Source organism: Botrytis cinerea, chromosome 15, assembly GCF_000143535.2.
Source record: "Botrytis cinerea B05.10 chromosome 15, complete sequence".
NCBI lineage: Eukaryota > Fungi > Ascomycota > Leotiomycetes > Helotiales > Sclerotiniaceae > Botrytis > Botrytis cinerea.
Window position 1 is genome coordinate 1,444,923 of NC_037324.1, and position 12,727 is coordinate 1,457,649.

At 41.9% G+C, this 12,727-nt stretch overlaps 5 protein-coding genes across 5 annotated transcripts; 2 read left to right on the plus strand and 3 right to left on the minus strand.

The window, feature by feature from the left end:
• Nucleotides 1-149: 149 nt before the first annotated feature.
• Nucleotides 150-1,563, plus strand: BCIN_15g04160 (hypothetical protein). Its single transcript, XM_001546728.2, has 3 exons — nt 150-460; nt 521-706; nt 760-1,563. Exons 1-3 carry the CDS (start codon nt 251-253, stop codon nt 1,249-1,251), a joined length of 888 nt encoding a protein of 295 aa, XP_001546778.1. The 5' UTR covers nt 150-250; the 3' UTR covers nt 1,252-1,563.
• A 286-nt stretch (nt 1,564-1,849) lies between these two features.
• On the minus strand, nt 1,850-3,034 carry BCIN_15g04170 (hypothetical protein). The gene has a single exon (XM_001546729.2). The coding sequence runs from the start codon at nt 2,971-2,973 to the stop codon at nt 2,143-2,145; it is 831 nt and encodes a 276-aa protein (XP_001546779.1). The 5' UTR covers nt 2,974-3,034; the 3' UTR covers nt 1,850-2,142.
• Nucleotides 3,035-5,295: 2,261 nt separating this feature from the next.
• Nucleotides 5,296-8,541, plus strand: BCIN_15g04180 (hypothetical protein). Its single transcript, XM_024697617.1, has 3 exons — nt 5,296-5,857; nt 6,016-6,257; nt 6,315-8,541. Exons 1-3 carry the CDS (start codon nt 5,520-5,522, stop codon nt 7,532-7,534), a joined length of 1,800 nt encoding a protein of 599 aa, XP_024553433.1. The 5' UTR covers nt 5,296-5,519; the 3' UTR covers nt 7,535-8,541.
• Nucleotides 8,542-9,213: 672 nt separating this feature from the next.
• Nucleotides 9,214-11,301, minus strand: BCIN_15g04190 (hypothetical protein). The gene is made up of 3 exons (XM_001546733.2): nt 10,815-11,301; nt 10,046-10,679; nt 9,214-9,941 (listed from the first exon to the last, which is right to left on the minus strand). Exons 1-3 carry the CDS (start codon nt 10,928-10,930, stop codon nt 9,768-9,770), a joined length of 924 nt encoding a protein of 307 aa, XP_001546783.1. The 5' UTR covers nt 10,931-11,301; the 3' UTR covers nt 9,214-9,767.
• A 51-nt stretch (nt 11,302-11,352) lies between these two features.
• BCIN_15g04200 (hypothetical protein) lies at nt 11,353-12,612 on the minus strand. The gene is made up of 6 exons (XM_001546734.2): nt 12,435-12,612; nt 12,295-12,371; nt 12,190-12,243; nt 11,945-12,038; nt 11,839-11,892; nt 11,353-11,584 (listed from the first exon to the last, which is right to left on the minus strand). The coding sequence occupies exons 1-6, from the start codon at nt 12,450-12,452 to the stop codon at nt 11,576-11,578; spliced, it is 306 nt and encodes a 101-aa protein (XP_001546784.1). The 5' UTR covers nt 12,453-12,612; the 3' UTR covers nt 11,353-11,575.
• Between the last annotated feature and the right edge of the window lie 115 nt (nt 12,613-12,727).

The following is a 12,727-nucleotide window of genomic DNA, read 5'->3' on the forward strand; positions in this document are numbered from 1 at the left end:
ATGTCGATATTCACTAATACAGCAACCCTAATAAGTTCGTTAAAGTACCACACCCATATTCACTCATGCCTGTATTGTGAACAATTTTTAAAGAGAGGCTTTGCTCTGAGAATATTATTCTCGTTGTATATTAACACACAATTATTCTAGAGTTTTATTTTGTGTACAAGAGAAACTTTTCTTTCCATCATCTTCTATATCAAAGCATCCCAGGCATCAACTCAGGTCTTATTATCTCTGTGGCATCACAATGGACATCCTTCCCGAGGCAGAAGTAAAGGAAGATCAAATCAGAGAGATGGACAAAGATCTAACTACTACGGCCGATATGAACCCAGATGTAAAAGTTTGGTTGTCAAAGATACACGCACTTACAGAGGCTCGAAACGAAAATCACAAAAAGCTTACAGAAATCAATCTTTTAAGGGAGGAATGTCATGCTAAATGTCGCATTTTGATTGTAAGTATCATTATTTGGCCGACTTCGAGAATTTCAATGCTAAATTCATGTCTCTTATAGGAAGATAATAGGGCCAATTTCCAAAATAACTTCCCAAATGCTTCAGGAGCTTTGGTAGCAGAATTTAACAAAGCGAATCTTGAAAATCCCATCCTTGACGACTTTAACCTTGCGCGCAAGAAACAAAAGAATGTTTACAATGCCTCCCGTACTGAGCTAGCAGAGATGTACAAGAACTTCAACAACGTTTGTCCATCACTTTTACAATCCCACTCCCAACAACAACTGACATTGAGTAGCTCTTCCCGGACTGCATTCCTCCAGATATTGAAAATCGTAGCATCATTAGTTTCGCTGCCACTGATGTCGGGAACGTATTAGCATTCTTCCGAACTTGTTCGCCTAAGGATGTTGCCAGGGAAATATTTACACACAAGGCATTACCAGGCTTCAAAATTTGTAGCTGCGAGAAGAGCTTTAATAGAGACAACCTTCCGCCATCATATAGAGTGTACTTCGAGCTTGCAAGACAGTTCCCCGACGTCCCAGGTCGCCTCATATCATATGATACCCTGGCAGTCACCGAGAAAATGCGAAACCCACAACACAGAAAAGAAACAGACATTTTCACTACTACCTTGGAGACTGTTTGGGTTTATGATTCAGTCATCAACATGTATGAACCGCATCTTCGTCAGCAGGTTTTTCATAAGTTTTCAATGGACCAGGTCAATGGCTTAAGAAGGAGAATGAAGATCTATGTTGAGATTTCAGTTGTTGATATTGAATGATCGGGTAATTACATCTAATTCGATTGAAAGGAGGCTCAGGGAGGATGTATTTTTATTTTGCTTTCCAACAATTCAGTACAATACAGATAAAGGTGTCTTCCATAGTCGCACAAATACACCAGAAGCAAAATTCCTAACAGTCTTTCGTTTCAGGATCTCCATCGCATATGAAGATGTTATTTGGGACAAATCTTGCCTTACTAATGGTTGTCTGTTTTGTACAAATGTTTTCAGGGTTTACCTTATTTCGGGGGGAAAGCAGGGCCCGCAGAAGATATCATGTTTGTAATTTCTTACATCAGTTTTCTAGCAATATTAAAATATCAAAACAAAATGCGCCTGTTTTATAAATTGTGATACGGTGACCGATGGTAGTGAATGGGCTTTGGGATGGGTATTCCACGCATTCTAATCTATTTTGTGAAATGATCATTAATAACATGACGCAGTCATGGAATTGGGTTATTTGAATCCGGGGCGATTAGTTTCGTGTTTTCTAAAAATGGGATCATCTGCAATGGTATCTAGAATGGCTTTTACACCAGGCATCTACGGAATAGAGTGCAGATTGTGTATCATTGTAATCAGAAACGTCTTTTGATTTTCCTCTTTCTATACCTATGTTGAATTTAACTACCCCGTTCCAGATCATACGACTTAAATGAATAGATTGTGCGAATCGCATCCGGATAACAAAACCTGTTATTTCTTACCCGTTTCGAAACTCTCATCGCTCTATCCAAACCACTTCTCCATCCGCTTTCCCATTGCTTCCAACATGACTTCGTCTACAATACGCTCGGGATGGGGTTTATGGAAGACTATCTTACCCTGTCCGAACCAAGGCGAGCTGGCATCAGGCTCGAATTGAACGGCTGATCCGCCTGCGCTTTAGATCGCTAAAAATCCAGCATCGGGCATGGTGTTAACGAGGAGGGAGTCCCAGGGTACTGTATTGGTGCGCTCCTCAAAATTTGGAGTCGGGAACATGCTTTGGAAAATGACGTATGAACTCTTTCTAACTAGTACTTTAGGCGATGGTGAAGCTGCAGAAGATACAGGAGTTGCGGATAGACCACTCACAGCCTCTACAGAGTTCTTTTGATCGTCTGTCTTGGGAAGCTTCCTGGTCTTGACTTTAGATCGAGTTGGAACGCTAAGTTTTTCTGATTGTTCAGCGACACATTGCTTTTGGTTGATCGAATTTTCAAATTTTGCAACCTTTTTCGCATATCTGGCTGCTATCTCTGCGAGTATTTCAGCATTTCGTTTCTCGATTGATGCGACGTGTTCTGGATCACTACCCACAGATAGAATTGCGAGATCATAATTTATATCTTCTTGGTCAAACCCTAGACTACTGAGAATGTATTCATGACGAGCTCGGACTTGCACCCATATTTGACTAAGTGCCTTTTTCTGTTGCTCATCAGTATCGAGCCATTGCTGGCTGAGACGTGTTCCAGTTGGTTTTGGTATCTCCATAAACTTCTTGGCGGGATCTGCTAATAATTTTTCAGCCCTGATTCTCTGGTTCTGGCTTTCCCCCAAGGGAATATTTCCCTCGAAGAGCCCGGTCACAGAATTGTAACTTCTCAGCAAGTATTGATTCTCTAAATGTATTTCGACGTAACGCCATCCACGACCATGTTCGAGTCTGGCGATATCCTCGGCTTCTCGTTTCACTGATCGAGGGCGATGGAATCGGACCATCTCAAGCATTGATACATTGCTGAAATGCTAGAAATTGCTGTATATACAGTTTCACCCAGTCTAGCGAGCTCTTTGAGGTTTTTGTTCCATGGCACTTGGCCAAATGCTCCTCGAGCATAGAAAATATCATTGCAGGCGTAAGAGGAGAAATATCCTCCAGCTAACAATCGGGGAGGCTATCAAATAAAAATAACCTCAAGCAAAAATTCAATCTGTCATTAGAGAATTCGGGTCTGGAGCTTGTAAATTTTTGCTGGTAAGCAAAAATTGTGCCATGCTGGTCGGAAAGGGTGGTAACATTGTACTCTCGAAGATACCAAGGCAATAATGCAGCAAGATATTTTGAACGCCGGCGAATTTGATTCAACAACAATGCTTCGAGAGACCCTAACGCTACATTATAGGCTTTCAATGAAGGCTTGAGTAAATCAAGGCTCCCATTTAAATTACTTTGAAATTTCTTTAGGTTTTCCACCTCGTCTACAATCCAATGGTTCCAACCCCAGGACAAGAACATGACTATATTCTGGATAATTTGAACAGATGATGCGAGAATAAACTTATGATAATGCTCAAAGGATTTCTTTAAGTTACTGGCCATCCCGAGTTCAATATAGCGCCTAGAATATGAATTGTCGGTCTGTAGAAACCGGATATGGTCTCCTTGTAGATCTTCTCTTGTCTTAGCGATATTCACCAGGGAATCAATATAAAAAATGGGCGGCGCCGAGAATGATCGGTTCAAAAAACAGGAAGCTGTTCCTGGGATATAATTACATCCCCTATTCAACGTCGTTGAGTCACATTTGGAGATTTCATCGAATGAGCTTATTTGGCTTTCCACAAAATGGCCAGTTGTGAAACCCAAAATTTTCTCAACCGTGGATCGAAGGAAAGAGAGAAGATGTGCTTGTGCTTCGAGGATGAGTATTGCTCTTGGAAACCCGACAGATGCCCATCTATGTGCTTCTTCACTTTTCCATTGCGTCAGCGTTCCATATGCCGACCCCGACAGAATTATGCTATGGCTGTTGTAATCGAGAGCTAGAGAGCCCGTATCCAAATGTTTCTCAAGAATGAAATTATCATACGGGGGCCACATCTCAGTGGAATATTTCGTGCGATTATGCAAGAAACTCAAAAAGATCACAGGATTTCTATTGATCCTTTCACGTTTTTATAAGGTAGTAGACATACATTACGATAACTTCGCATGTACCGACTTGTCGTAATGTCTGCGTCGATCCATTCACCGGGAGGAAGTATGACCTGAAACGCCTCATTCAGGTGTGCAAGTGGCCACTGATGCGGATATAAGTTCGTATAAATATTGCGCAAACGGGCCTTGCGTTTATCGCAACTTTTCTTCTTCCATCTTTTAATTATGGAATCTCCGTTGTTTTCGCATTGTTGTCGCAGATAGGCTAGATTCCTGTTTATTTCTGCGGCAAACTACCCAGCATTCTTTCGAGCTTCAACATCAGAAAGAGGGAAACTACAGGTCTTTATGCGTCGCTTCTGAGCTTCTTGAGATATAAATTGTTGGACACGTTCTGAACAATCGCACAGAGATTCAAAAGTGTTGATGACACCAGAATGATCCACAGCGGGGTACGAAACTTGAATTATATTGAGGATAGATGAAGGAAGCCCTAAGTCTCCTAAAGTATAATCATGCTAACATCTGAGATGCCGGGCAAAAACGGCCAGAGTTTAGCTTACAGGTCGCGGGCTTCATTGTCGTCCTTGCGCTGCTCAGTAATCCCCCAAGCCATGCTGTAGAATTGAAAGGCCTGGTAAAAGAGAAAAAGAGTTGTTTGAAGATCTTTAGCAAGTATCACGGAAGAGTATGTATAAATGCGTTGGAGGGTAAGTAGATCATTCAGACGCAATATCTGTCAGGCAATATTCCAAACTACAACTTACCGCGAATAAGTTATAGCTCAAGATTTAAAAGAATGGAGCACAAGAATTAGAACAATAGTTTAATCTCCTAGTCCATGTGAAGTTGGGACATATATGACAATCCACCCCCCTCCCCTCCCCCATTGTCTTTCCTTCCAATTATTCATGTCATGTTCCAAACTTCCCTTGGAGCAAGGCTCGAGATCGGTGGAGACCCATAATCTTGCCATTCTTGTGAATTTCTGAGTATGGATTCAATCATAAACTTATGAAACACCAAGAAGAGAAGCTGTATAACTGTCGTTGCAATGGCAAACTCATGAAAACTCTCTCGTCTCGACGATACCGAAGAGTGACATTGATCTTGACATGTCACGGAAAAACGATCAACCGATTGATGCTTTGTCAGCACAATAAGGTTACCTTGGTAGATTCTGGAGTGAGCATTGAGGCGAACTTAGCTCAATGCAACCCCAGACACCATTTATCCATCAATCTCAACACAATTCCCCAACATCAATTGATACAGACTTAAATAGTTTCATAAGTCAACATCAATGAACAATTATATCGAAATCACAATCCCACTTACTTCATTTCATCCCACTTGAAGCAAAACCAAGATAGGGATTGAAACTAAAAGTATCGTGATGGACAATGCCAATATTCATGTGGAGCATATTGAATCCTTGGACGATGTTAATGCTCATTCCAATCCGAAGCATGCCAAACCTATGGATGATGCCAAATATCGAGCACAGCGTGTCGAAACAAATTATGGCAAAGGGGGCTTCCATCCCATACATCTCGAAGATACCTTCAAGCATGATCGCTACAAGGTTATTCACAAATTGGGACATGGAGGATTCGCGACGGCATGGCTTGCGCGAGATACAAAGCGAGAGAGATATGTTGCTTTGAAAGTTCTTGCGGCACGATTGTCAAGTACTTCCAAAGAGGTTGACATGTTACGTCGGATGAAGTTGAGGTGAGCAAAGTTTTCTTGAATTCAAAGACACATGTCAGTTCGCAATTCAAACCCCAAAGCTTCAATCGCAAATTTCACTTTAGTGTTCTCTTATATTCCGTAGTTAAAATTCCGGTTCATTTTATGCAGAATTCTTGACTAATTTCTCATCGTAGTAGTCCTGAGCATACCGGAAGATTTTACGTTATGTCTTTACTAGATCATTTTACCCACAAGGGCCCAAATGGAGACCATTTATGCTTGATCTCTGAAGTTGGAGGACCTAGTATTAAAGAATTCAATGATTGTCCAGGTGAATATAGAGGAAGCCGGCGGTTGGAAGCGTCTGTGGCAAGGAATGTTTGCTTGCAGGCTATACATGGCTTGGACTACATTCACAGCACTGGTGTCGTTCATGGAGGTTCGCAATGCCACATGACTCCCTTCTTACTTTACGATCAGCTCACTATGAAATTAGATGTTACCCCTGCCAATATTCTATTACAGCTTGCCAACATCGATGAATGGACCGAGGAACAAATCTATGAAAGACTGGGTGTTCCTCAGAAAGAACAGATCATATATGCAAGCTCCAAGCTTCCAGTATCTGATTCTTCCTTTCCTGATTATACCGTTGCCGCAATCAACATGAATGAGGTTAATCCGAAATGGATAGCCAATGATATCATGATAATTGACTTTGGTATCGCCTTCCTGCAAACAGCCCCATCTTTTGACCTTGGCACGCCCAAAAGCTATTGTGCACCTGAGTTCTTATTCGGTCGTTACAGAAGTATCGCATCAGACATATGGGCCTTAGGATGTACAATTTTTGAAATTCGTACGGGATCTCGATTGTTCAAATATGATGGCATTCCTAAAAGAGATGAAATGTTGATCGCTACAGTGAGGCTTTTAGGTAGTTTTCCTGAAGCATGGTGGACTACATGGAAAGAAGGTCTACAGTGGTATAAACAACAAACAGAAATTGATACCAGATCAGCAGGAAATATACTTGATCAGATTTTGCAGACCGGTACACACGACGGCGATGCTCCTCCTCATCGACATAAGCTTAGAAACGAAGCGCTGGAATATATCGAAAGACTCAAGGAAAGTCCTTTGAACGATATGTTTGAAGGAACAGATCAGCTTGTGGAGATGGTGGAGGGGCTGAGAACTAGCGAAGCGGAGGCTATTCTCAAGTCAGTGAATGCTACTGGCCAAGGAATATCTGTTTCTGGTTCCAACAAAGGCGTAAATGGCTCTCCGGCGGGACTTTCATCAAACCTAAAGAGTTCCGAAGATAAGAGTTCGAAATCTAAGAGCTCAGATGCTAAAAGCTCAGAGAAGACACCATCTTCCGAGGGACTATCGGTAGACCGGTCCTCTAAAAAGACTTTCACTGAATTTTCCGCACTTTCCGAGAAACCTACAACAAAAGCCTCTACTAATTTGTCTGATTCAAGAGATAACGAGACTCGGATTATGATAGCTTCCGTCGAGGTCGAGCGTTGCGGCCCTGAACATTCTCATAGTTACCTTGAGCCATCCGGCTCAAAAATATCTACTACTGAAGCAAGAATTCTCGAGGATTTACTCCGAAAGTCTCTCAGATACCTACCTGAAGAACGAAGCACTGCTCTAGAATTATCGAAACACGTTTGGTTCTCTGATATCCACAAAGAGGTCGACTAAGGCTAGCACAAGTTACAAGTCCTGTAAGTCATTTGAAACCTCATTCTACTTGCAGGATTGGTTGCAGGTTTTGTGATACATTTATCGCCCGTTCGACCTATCATTAACCTCACACAAGTCTTTTCGTTCCAATTTCGTCTCATTTAATGTTGCCTTTTATTTCCTTCATTCAAGATCTCCCATTAAGCACCAAGCGAGATTATTCACAATTTATCCACGGCAATTTGTAGGGGTGTGTCATGGGTAATGCCTATTGCTTCATCTTGGACAAGACGGATTACCACATGGAGAAATGGTTCCTGATTGCTACAGACCTTTTCACTTTGGCCTCCATTAATTGAATAGTTTTTTTTAGATTTTTATTTCTGAGATTTAAAATGGAAAGAGAAAGAATTCGTAAAAAAATTTCCTCGAGGGACCGGCTTGTGATCTACCTTCTATTACTAGAATATAGACTAAAATGGTTTAAATGCTCTCGCATGCGCAGCCGATATCGATATCTATTGTTCTTGGCACGTCTACATCAGTACGATTCATTCCATTAGTATCTCTTTGTATTCATTTTTACCTAGCTATCTATTCCCTATGCAGAGTACTTTCAAGTATGTACACTGAATATTGTTTGGCGCTAAATAGCTGGCAAGACAAGGAAAGAAACTGAGAATTTCAGCGACCGAAGGGGAAAATTTGCTATGTGGGAGATTTCTCCTTGTATTTCTAGTTATCAAGTATTCTACACTGGGTCTAACTAGTGACATAACTTACACTTGTGCACATTAACTATCGGCCTTTTTTTGATAATGCTTGAATCTTGATCATTTGAACAGTGAAGGAACAGTGTACTCCCTCTGCCAACTGACACACATTTGATGGGAAACTTGAAGGGAACGATGTGCAATCAAGCTCTGGTCACTGCTACCCATGCTATACCTTTATGTCAACAGAATGACGGGAAATCCATCTACTCGTGCAATAACACAACAACGAAGGCGGTTTTCTCTGTCGAACCCAACCCATGTTTTGAACTAGCTGCAAGCTCGACCCTGGGTCGCAATGCAAAAATAGGCATATTTGGATCTTAGCTAGTCAGTAAGAGAATGCTGCTAGTTTAGTGCGACGCGGGATGCATAATCCCACACATTTGGCTTGTTATCACGCGTTATGTGAGACCATCTCGAGTGACCCTAGGACAGATTCTTGGTGTGAATTTACGTAAGAAGAAATAATGTGATGGTATATTGAGAGACTACATGTGTTACACCGGAACAGCTTTGAGTTACAAAAGCAAATCCTGCGCCATGCTCAAGAATCAAGGTATATGTAGAAATCGGACAGAACGAGTGAGGACGAAAAATCGGATCTGATATCACATTAATGAATCCTGCATCGGAATCCGATTAATAGCCATTTTGAATATTTATCTGGGAAGCGGTTGAAGTTATTCACTCCAGAGCATAATATTCTCGCCCAACTAACTGAAAGGCCACCGGACTACTTGGATTTATTAAATAAATGTAGTGTCAGTACTGCTCTTTGTATCACTTTCCCGAATCTGATGGGAATACCAGAGTTTAAATACAACATAATGCCAATCGTCAAATGTTTCCCACCAACTTCATATTGGTCTGGCGATATAATCTAGTTAGTCTAATTGGTTGGCTGATACTTAACCTATCTCTTTCACCCTGTCTAGAATTTCCATCACTTGCTACAAGTTCTAATAAGTCACTGGTCGCTTCCCACTTTATTCTCAAAAGAACATGAAGTGAATGTAAGATTATATAAAACATGCATTTATCGTTCTATCCGACCAAGAATCCATCCCTGTACTCAAATTCCACACTTATCTACATTCAAAACGAACAAAACATATCACACAAAAGAACCAAACCCTCCGTTATATTCATTCATCTACCAACCGATAAATTTATTAAAAAAAATTAAAGAGAGCAAACACCTAGTTCCATATCTTGATGAAATGACCGGGATAGCTATCTCAAATCGACTTCATCGTTCGACGCACCCCATGTTCCTCACCTTGCATTTCCACATCCACTAACAAACACGCAAATAAGGCAATCGAGAAAAGAAGATCCAAGAAACGCACCGCTTGATATGAACGGGCAGGCAGACAGACGGTCAACCTATGCTAACGCTCGCTTAACGTATCATTTAATTTCAAACTCCACTTTCATCTCCTTCCTCCTCTCCCTTTCTCGTCTCGAAACAACAACTACCACTCAACAGCCCACCCGTTCTCCTCCAAAAACTCTTCAATTGCATGCCTCAATCCTAGATTGGGTCTTAAATCACTTGGGATCAAAGGCTCTCTTGTTAGCGGATCGGTACAGCTTCTCTCGAGGTGCTGGAGGATACTTGTGCGTTCGTACGATTGGCCTGTCTTGGTCTGTGGGAAAGGGTGTTAGCGTCTTCCAGATGGCGAGACTGGAATATAAGGGGATAAAAACTAGGGAGCGAGAATATATGATGTGGAAAACAAGAAAAACATACCACAACAGGATCGATCATAACATTAAAACTGATTCCGTCAATTGCCCAATCGGGCATTTCTCTCCTCCTCCCGTCCTTTCCTTGTGTTTCAACCAGTCTGAACATCCTCTCTACTTCTTCAATCTTTTTCTCCCATTCTTTTGTGATCTCTTCAGTATCAATATCCATTGCATCTCCATTCCCTTCCTTATCAGATCCTTCCTTCCTTCCCCCTTCCCTCTCCATCTCCCTCCTCATCAAACCCGTTACCTCTCCCAGCAAATAGCCCCTGTCCCTCCTCCTCCTCTCCTCCTTTTTCTCCCACCCCTCCTTCCTACACCTCAATCCCAGCTCTAAGATAAGTGGCAAACTCTTTCCACTCCCGACCAATCCCTTCCCTCCAATCGGCATATCCTTTATACAATGTTCCCTCGCCATTTCCGCTGCTTTGAGCGCGGAATCATAGTCGCGTAGCGCATGGTATGCTTGTGCGATGTTATAGTAGGCTTTCATGTACACGCTATTTATGGGGGCGGAGGAGATGGCTGCGATAGCAGATTCAGAGGATGCGATTGCTTCAGGGTAGCGGGCAAGTTTAAGGAGAGCTTTGGACTGGTTTGTGTGGAGAATTGGGTTGAGGGGATCGAGGGAGATGCTGGGGAGTGGAGTGTTAGATAGGGTTATATGACATGAAGGTTGCGTATGTGGACGATGAGGGAGGGGTAAGAAGCAGAAGGGGGGTTGAAGGAGTGCGCAAGACTAGGGAAATCAATCAAGAATATAGACTAACGCTTTACTATATAATTGTTCAGCTGCCTCATAGTTTTTGTTCTGAAAATGATCATTTCCCTTGTTCTTAAACTCGAGAGCTTTTTTGGGATCGTGAGGTAGATCGGATCCTGCCATGATGCCACTTTACTGCGGAAACGATGATTGGACGACGTTTGAGATTGAGAGTCTGCGACTATAGTGATATAGACCTAGGACGCAAAGATACTAGGTCGTCCGGTTTATTTAGTGAAAAGATGCTAATTCGATATACTGGCGTAAATTATTCGTTTGCGTTGATTGATTATGGGGGTTGATTTCAGCCTCGTTGAGCAAGAGGGCTGTGCTGTTGAGGATATTATTGAAATGTAGTCCGAAACGAACGAATTTGTACTGAAGGATTGTATTACGAGCAAGTTTAGTGATACTAATTAAGGATAAGAAGGAAAAGTATGTTGGTTGTATACAATGAGTGTTGGCATTGGATATTATTGGAGACGGTAAATGTCAGCCTTGCGAGAGGTTGGATTGGTAATTCCAAATTTGGAAGGTTCGAGAACTTCGAGAACAGCCTTGCTATGAATTTCTAGAGTTATGTAAAAATCGACATCTTATGTAATTTTGGGCAGTATATGCTACATGTAATTGGCATGGAAATATGTTGTGGGTGGGTGTGAATGTGAAGTCTAATTCAAATAATCTTTTGTACAATTCGATATTTTGTCTACCATGCACTTCTTGTCTTCACTCTATCCTCCCAACCCTGGACCAGCGACACAAAATTTAAAAAGGCTAGAAGGAAACAGTGTCAGCGTATAGCCGAGTAAATGACATGTGCCTGCCATGGAATTTTTGTTCTGATCAAGAACTCGGTTCGGAAAAGGAGTCTGGAAGGAAGCAGCCGATGTACACTTGTGACACCGGCTTCTTGGCGTTATAGACAGCAATGCTACAGTCCAAAGATTTTCCATATCGAGACATTCTTCCTCCTTGCCCAAGACCCAACTGCCAAATCTAGTAATGTCAAACAAATAAAAATAACGTACGTTGTCTGATGCAGGAATCTCCCTTCTCCAGCGGTCACCAATAATTGGGATTTTCTGTTCAATTATTAGCAAAAATACTGCAATATATTAGAGTGGGCCAACTTACAACCATAATGTCGTTTCGTACTTTAGGGATGTCGGAGAAGAAGAAAAGAGCGAAGAATCCAGCTGTAGCACCAAATCCTGCTAAAGTAAGGCCACTGCATGCCACTATTAGCCAGGTTCCAAACTCAATTCTGCCATCCCGAAGTATAGCATGAAATGTATCATCTGAACGTATGGTATCGTAGTTCCAGGTTTCACACGGCCCTGTGTATAAATATCGTGCCTGTTCAAAAAAAATCTACATACACCTTGGAAGCTGCCTTTGGGGTCCATCCGGCGATATGTGGTTGGATCTTGTATCTGCGGGTCCATCAGTCTCAATTCTCTTCCTTGGGCAATCGCGCATTGTACTTAGGTCCATAGGGAGACTTGTATGTCGAGTAGGAGACAGGTCCCTTTGGAGGAGTGATACCTGTGGAAGCGTGGAACTGAAAGCGCAAATCTTGTCAGCAAAATGTGCGAAGTGATTGCCACGAGCAGAAGACACTCACATCGCCGTGGCTGCCCATTTTGAAGAGGAGGATGTGTGGTTGGTGATACAATGGTAATCTTGAGGTCGAGGATATATTCGTGATTGAGAATGTTAGTCGGGGGTGGCCGGAAGAATTATTGTGAGCCTCAGGCACTATTACATAATCACACTCAACTTCGACGATTTCTGAAGATTTCACAACATGTCGAAAATATGAATATATTTAGATGTCTTCTGTACTTATCTACCTATTTTTTTTATATTCTTTTTGCCATTATTAGCGACCGGAAGTTTTAGAAAGGATTGGAAGCC

What these genes read in the sequence shown, in the direction of transcription:
- BCIN_15g04190 (XM_001546733.2), bottom strand. Translation starts at nt 10,930, where the DNA reads ATGGCAGGATCCGATCTACCTCACGATCCCAAAAAAGCTCTCGAGTTT. An exon ending in GAACAATTATATAGTAAAGC is followed by an intron (nt 10,680 to 10,814) that starts GTTAGTCTATAT and finishes TCCACTCCCCAG; the next exon opens with CATCTCCCTCGATCCCCTCA. An exon ending in TTATGATCGATCCTGTTGTG is followed by an intron (nt 9,942 to 10,045) that starts GTATGTTTTTCT and finishes CCTTTCCCACAG; the next exon opens with ACCAAGACAGGCCAATCGTA.
- BCIN_15g04170 (XM_001546729.2), bottom strand. Translation starts at nt 2,973, where the DNA reads ATGCTTGAGATGGTCCGATTCCATCGCCCTCGATCAGTGAAACGAGAA.
- BCIN_15g04160 (XM_001546728.2), top strand. Translation starts at nt 251, where the DNA reads ATGGACATCCTTCCCGAGGCAGAAGTAAAGGAAGATCAAATCAGAGAG. An exon ending in CTAAATGTCGCATTTTGATT is followed by an intron (nt 461 to 520) that starts GTAAGTATCATT and finishes TGTCTCTTATAG; the next exon opens with GAAGATAATAGGGCCAATTT. An exon ending in TGTACAAGAACTTCAACAAC is followed by an intron (nt 707 to 759) that starts GTTTGTCCATCA and finishes GACATTGAGTAG; the next exon opens with CTCTTCCCGGACTGCATTCC.
- BCIN_15g04200 (XM_001546734.2), bottom strand. An exon ending in CCAAAGGCAGCTTCCAAGGT is followed by an intron (nt 12,039 to 12,189) that starts GTATGTAGATTT and finishes AGTGGCATGCAG; the next exon opens with TGGCCTTACTTTAGCAGGAT. An exon ending in TACGAAACGACATTATGGTT is followed by an intron (nt 11,893 to 11,944) that starts GTAAGTTGGCCC and finishes ATAATTGAACAG; the next exon opens with AAAATCCCAATTATTGGTGA.
- BCIN_15g04180 (XM_024697617.1), top strand. Translation starts at nt 5,520, where the DNA reads ATGGACAATGCCAATATTCATGTGGAGCATATTGAATCCTTGGACGAT. An exon ending in TTACGTCGGATGAAGTTGAG is followed by an intron (nt 5,858 to 6,015) that starts GTGAGCAAAGTT and finishes TCATCGTAGTAG; the next exon opens with TCCTGAGCATACCGGAAGAT. An exon ending in CACTGGTGTCGTTCATGGAG is followed by an intron (nt 6,258 to 6,314) that starts GTTCGCAATGCC and finishes CTATGAAATTAG; the next exon opens with ATGTTACCCCTGCCAATATT.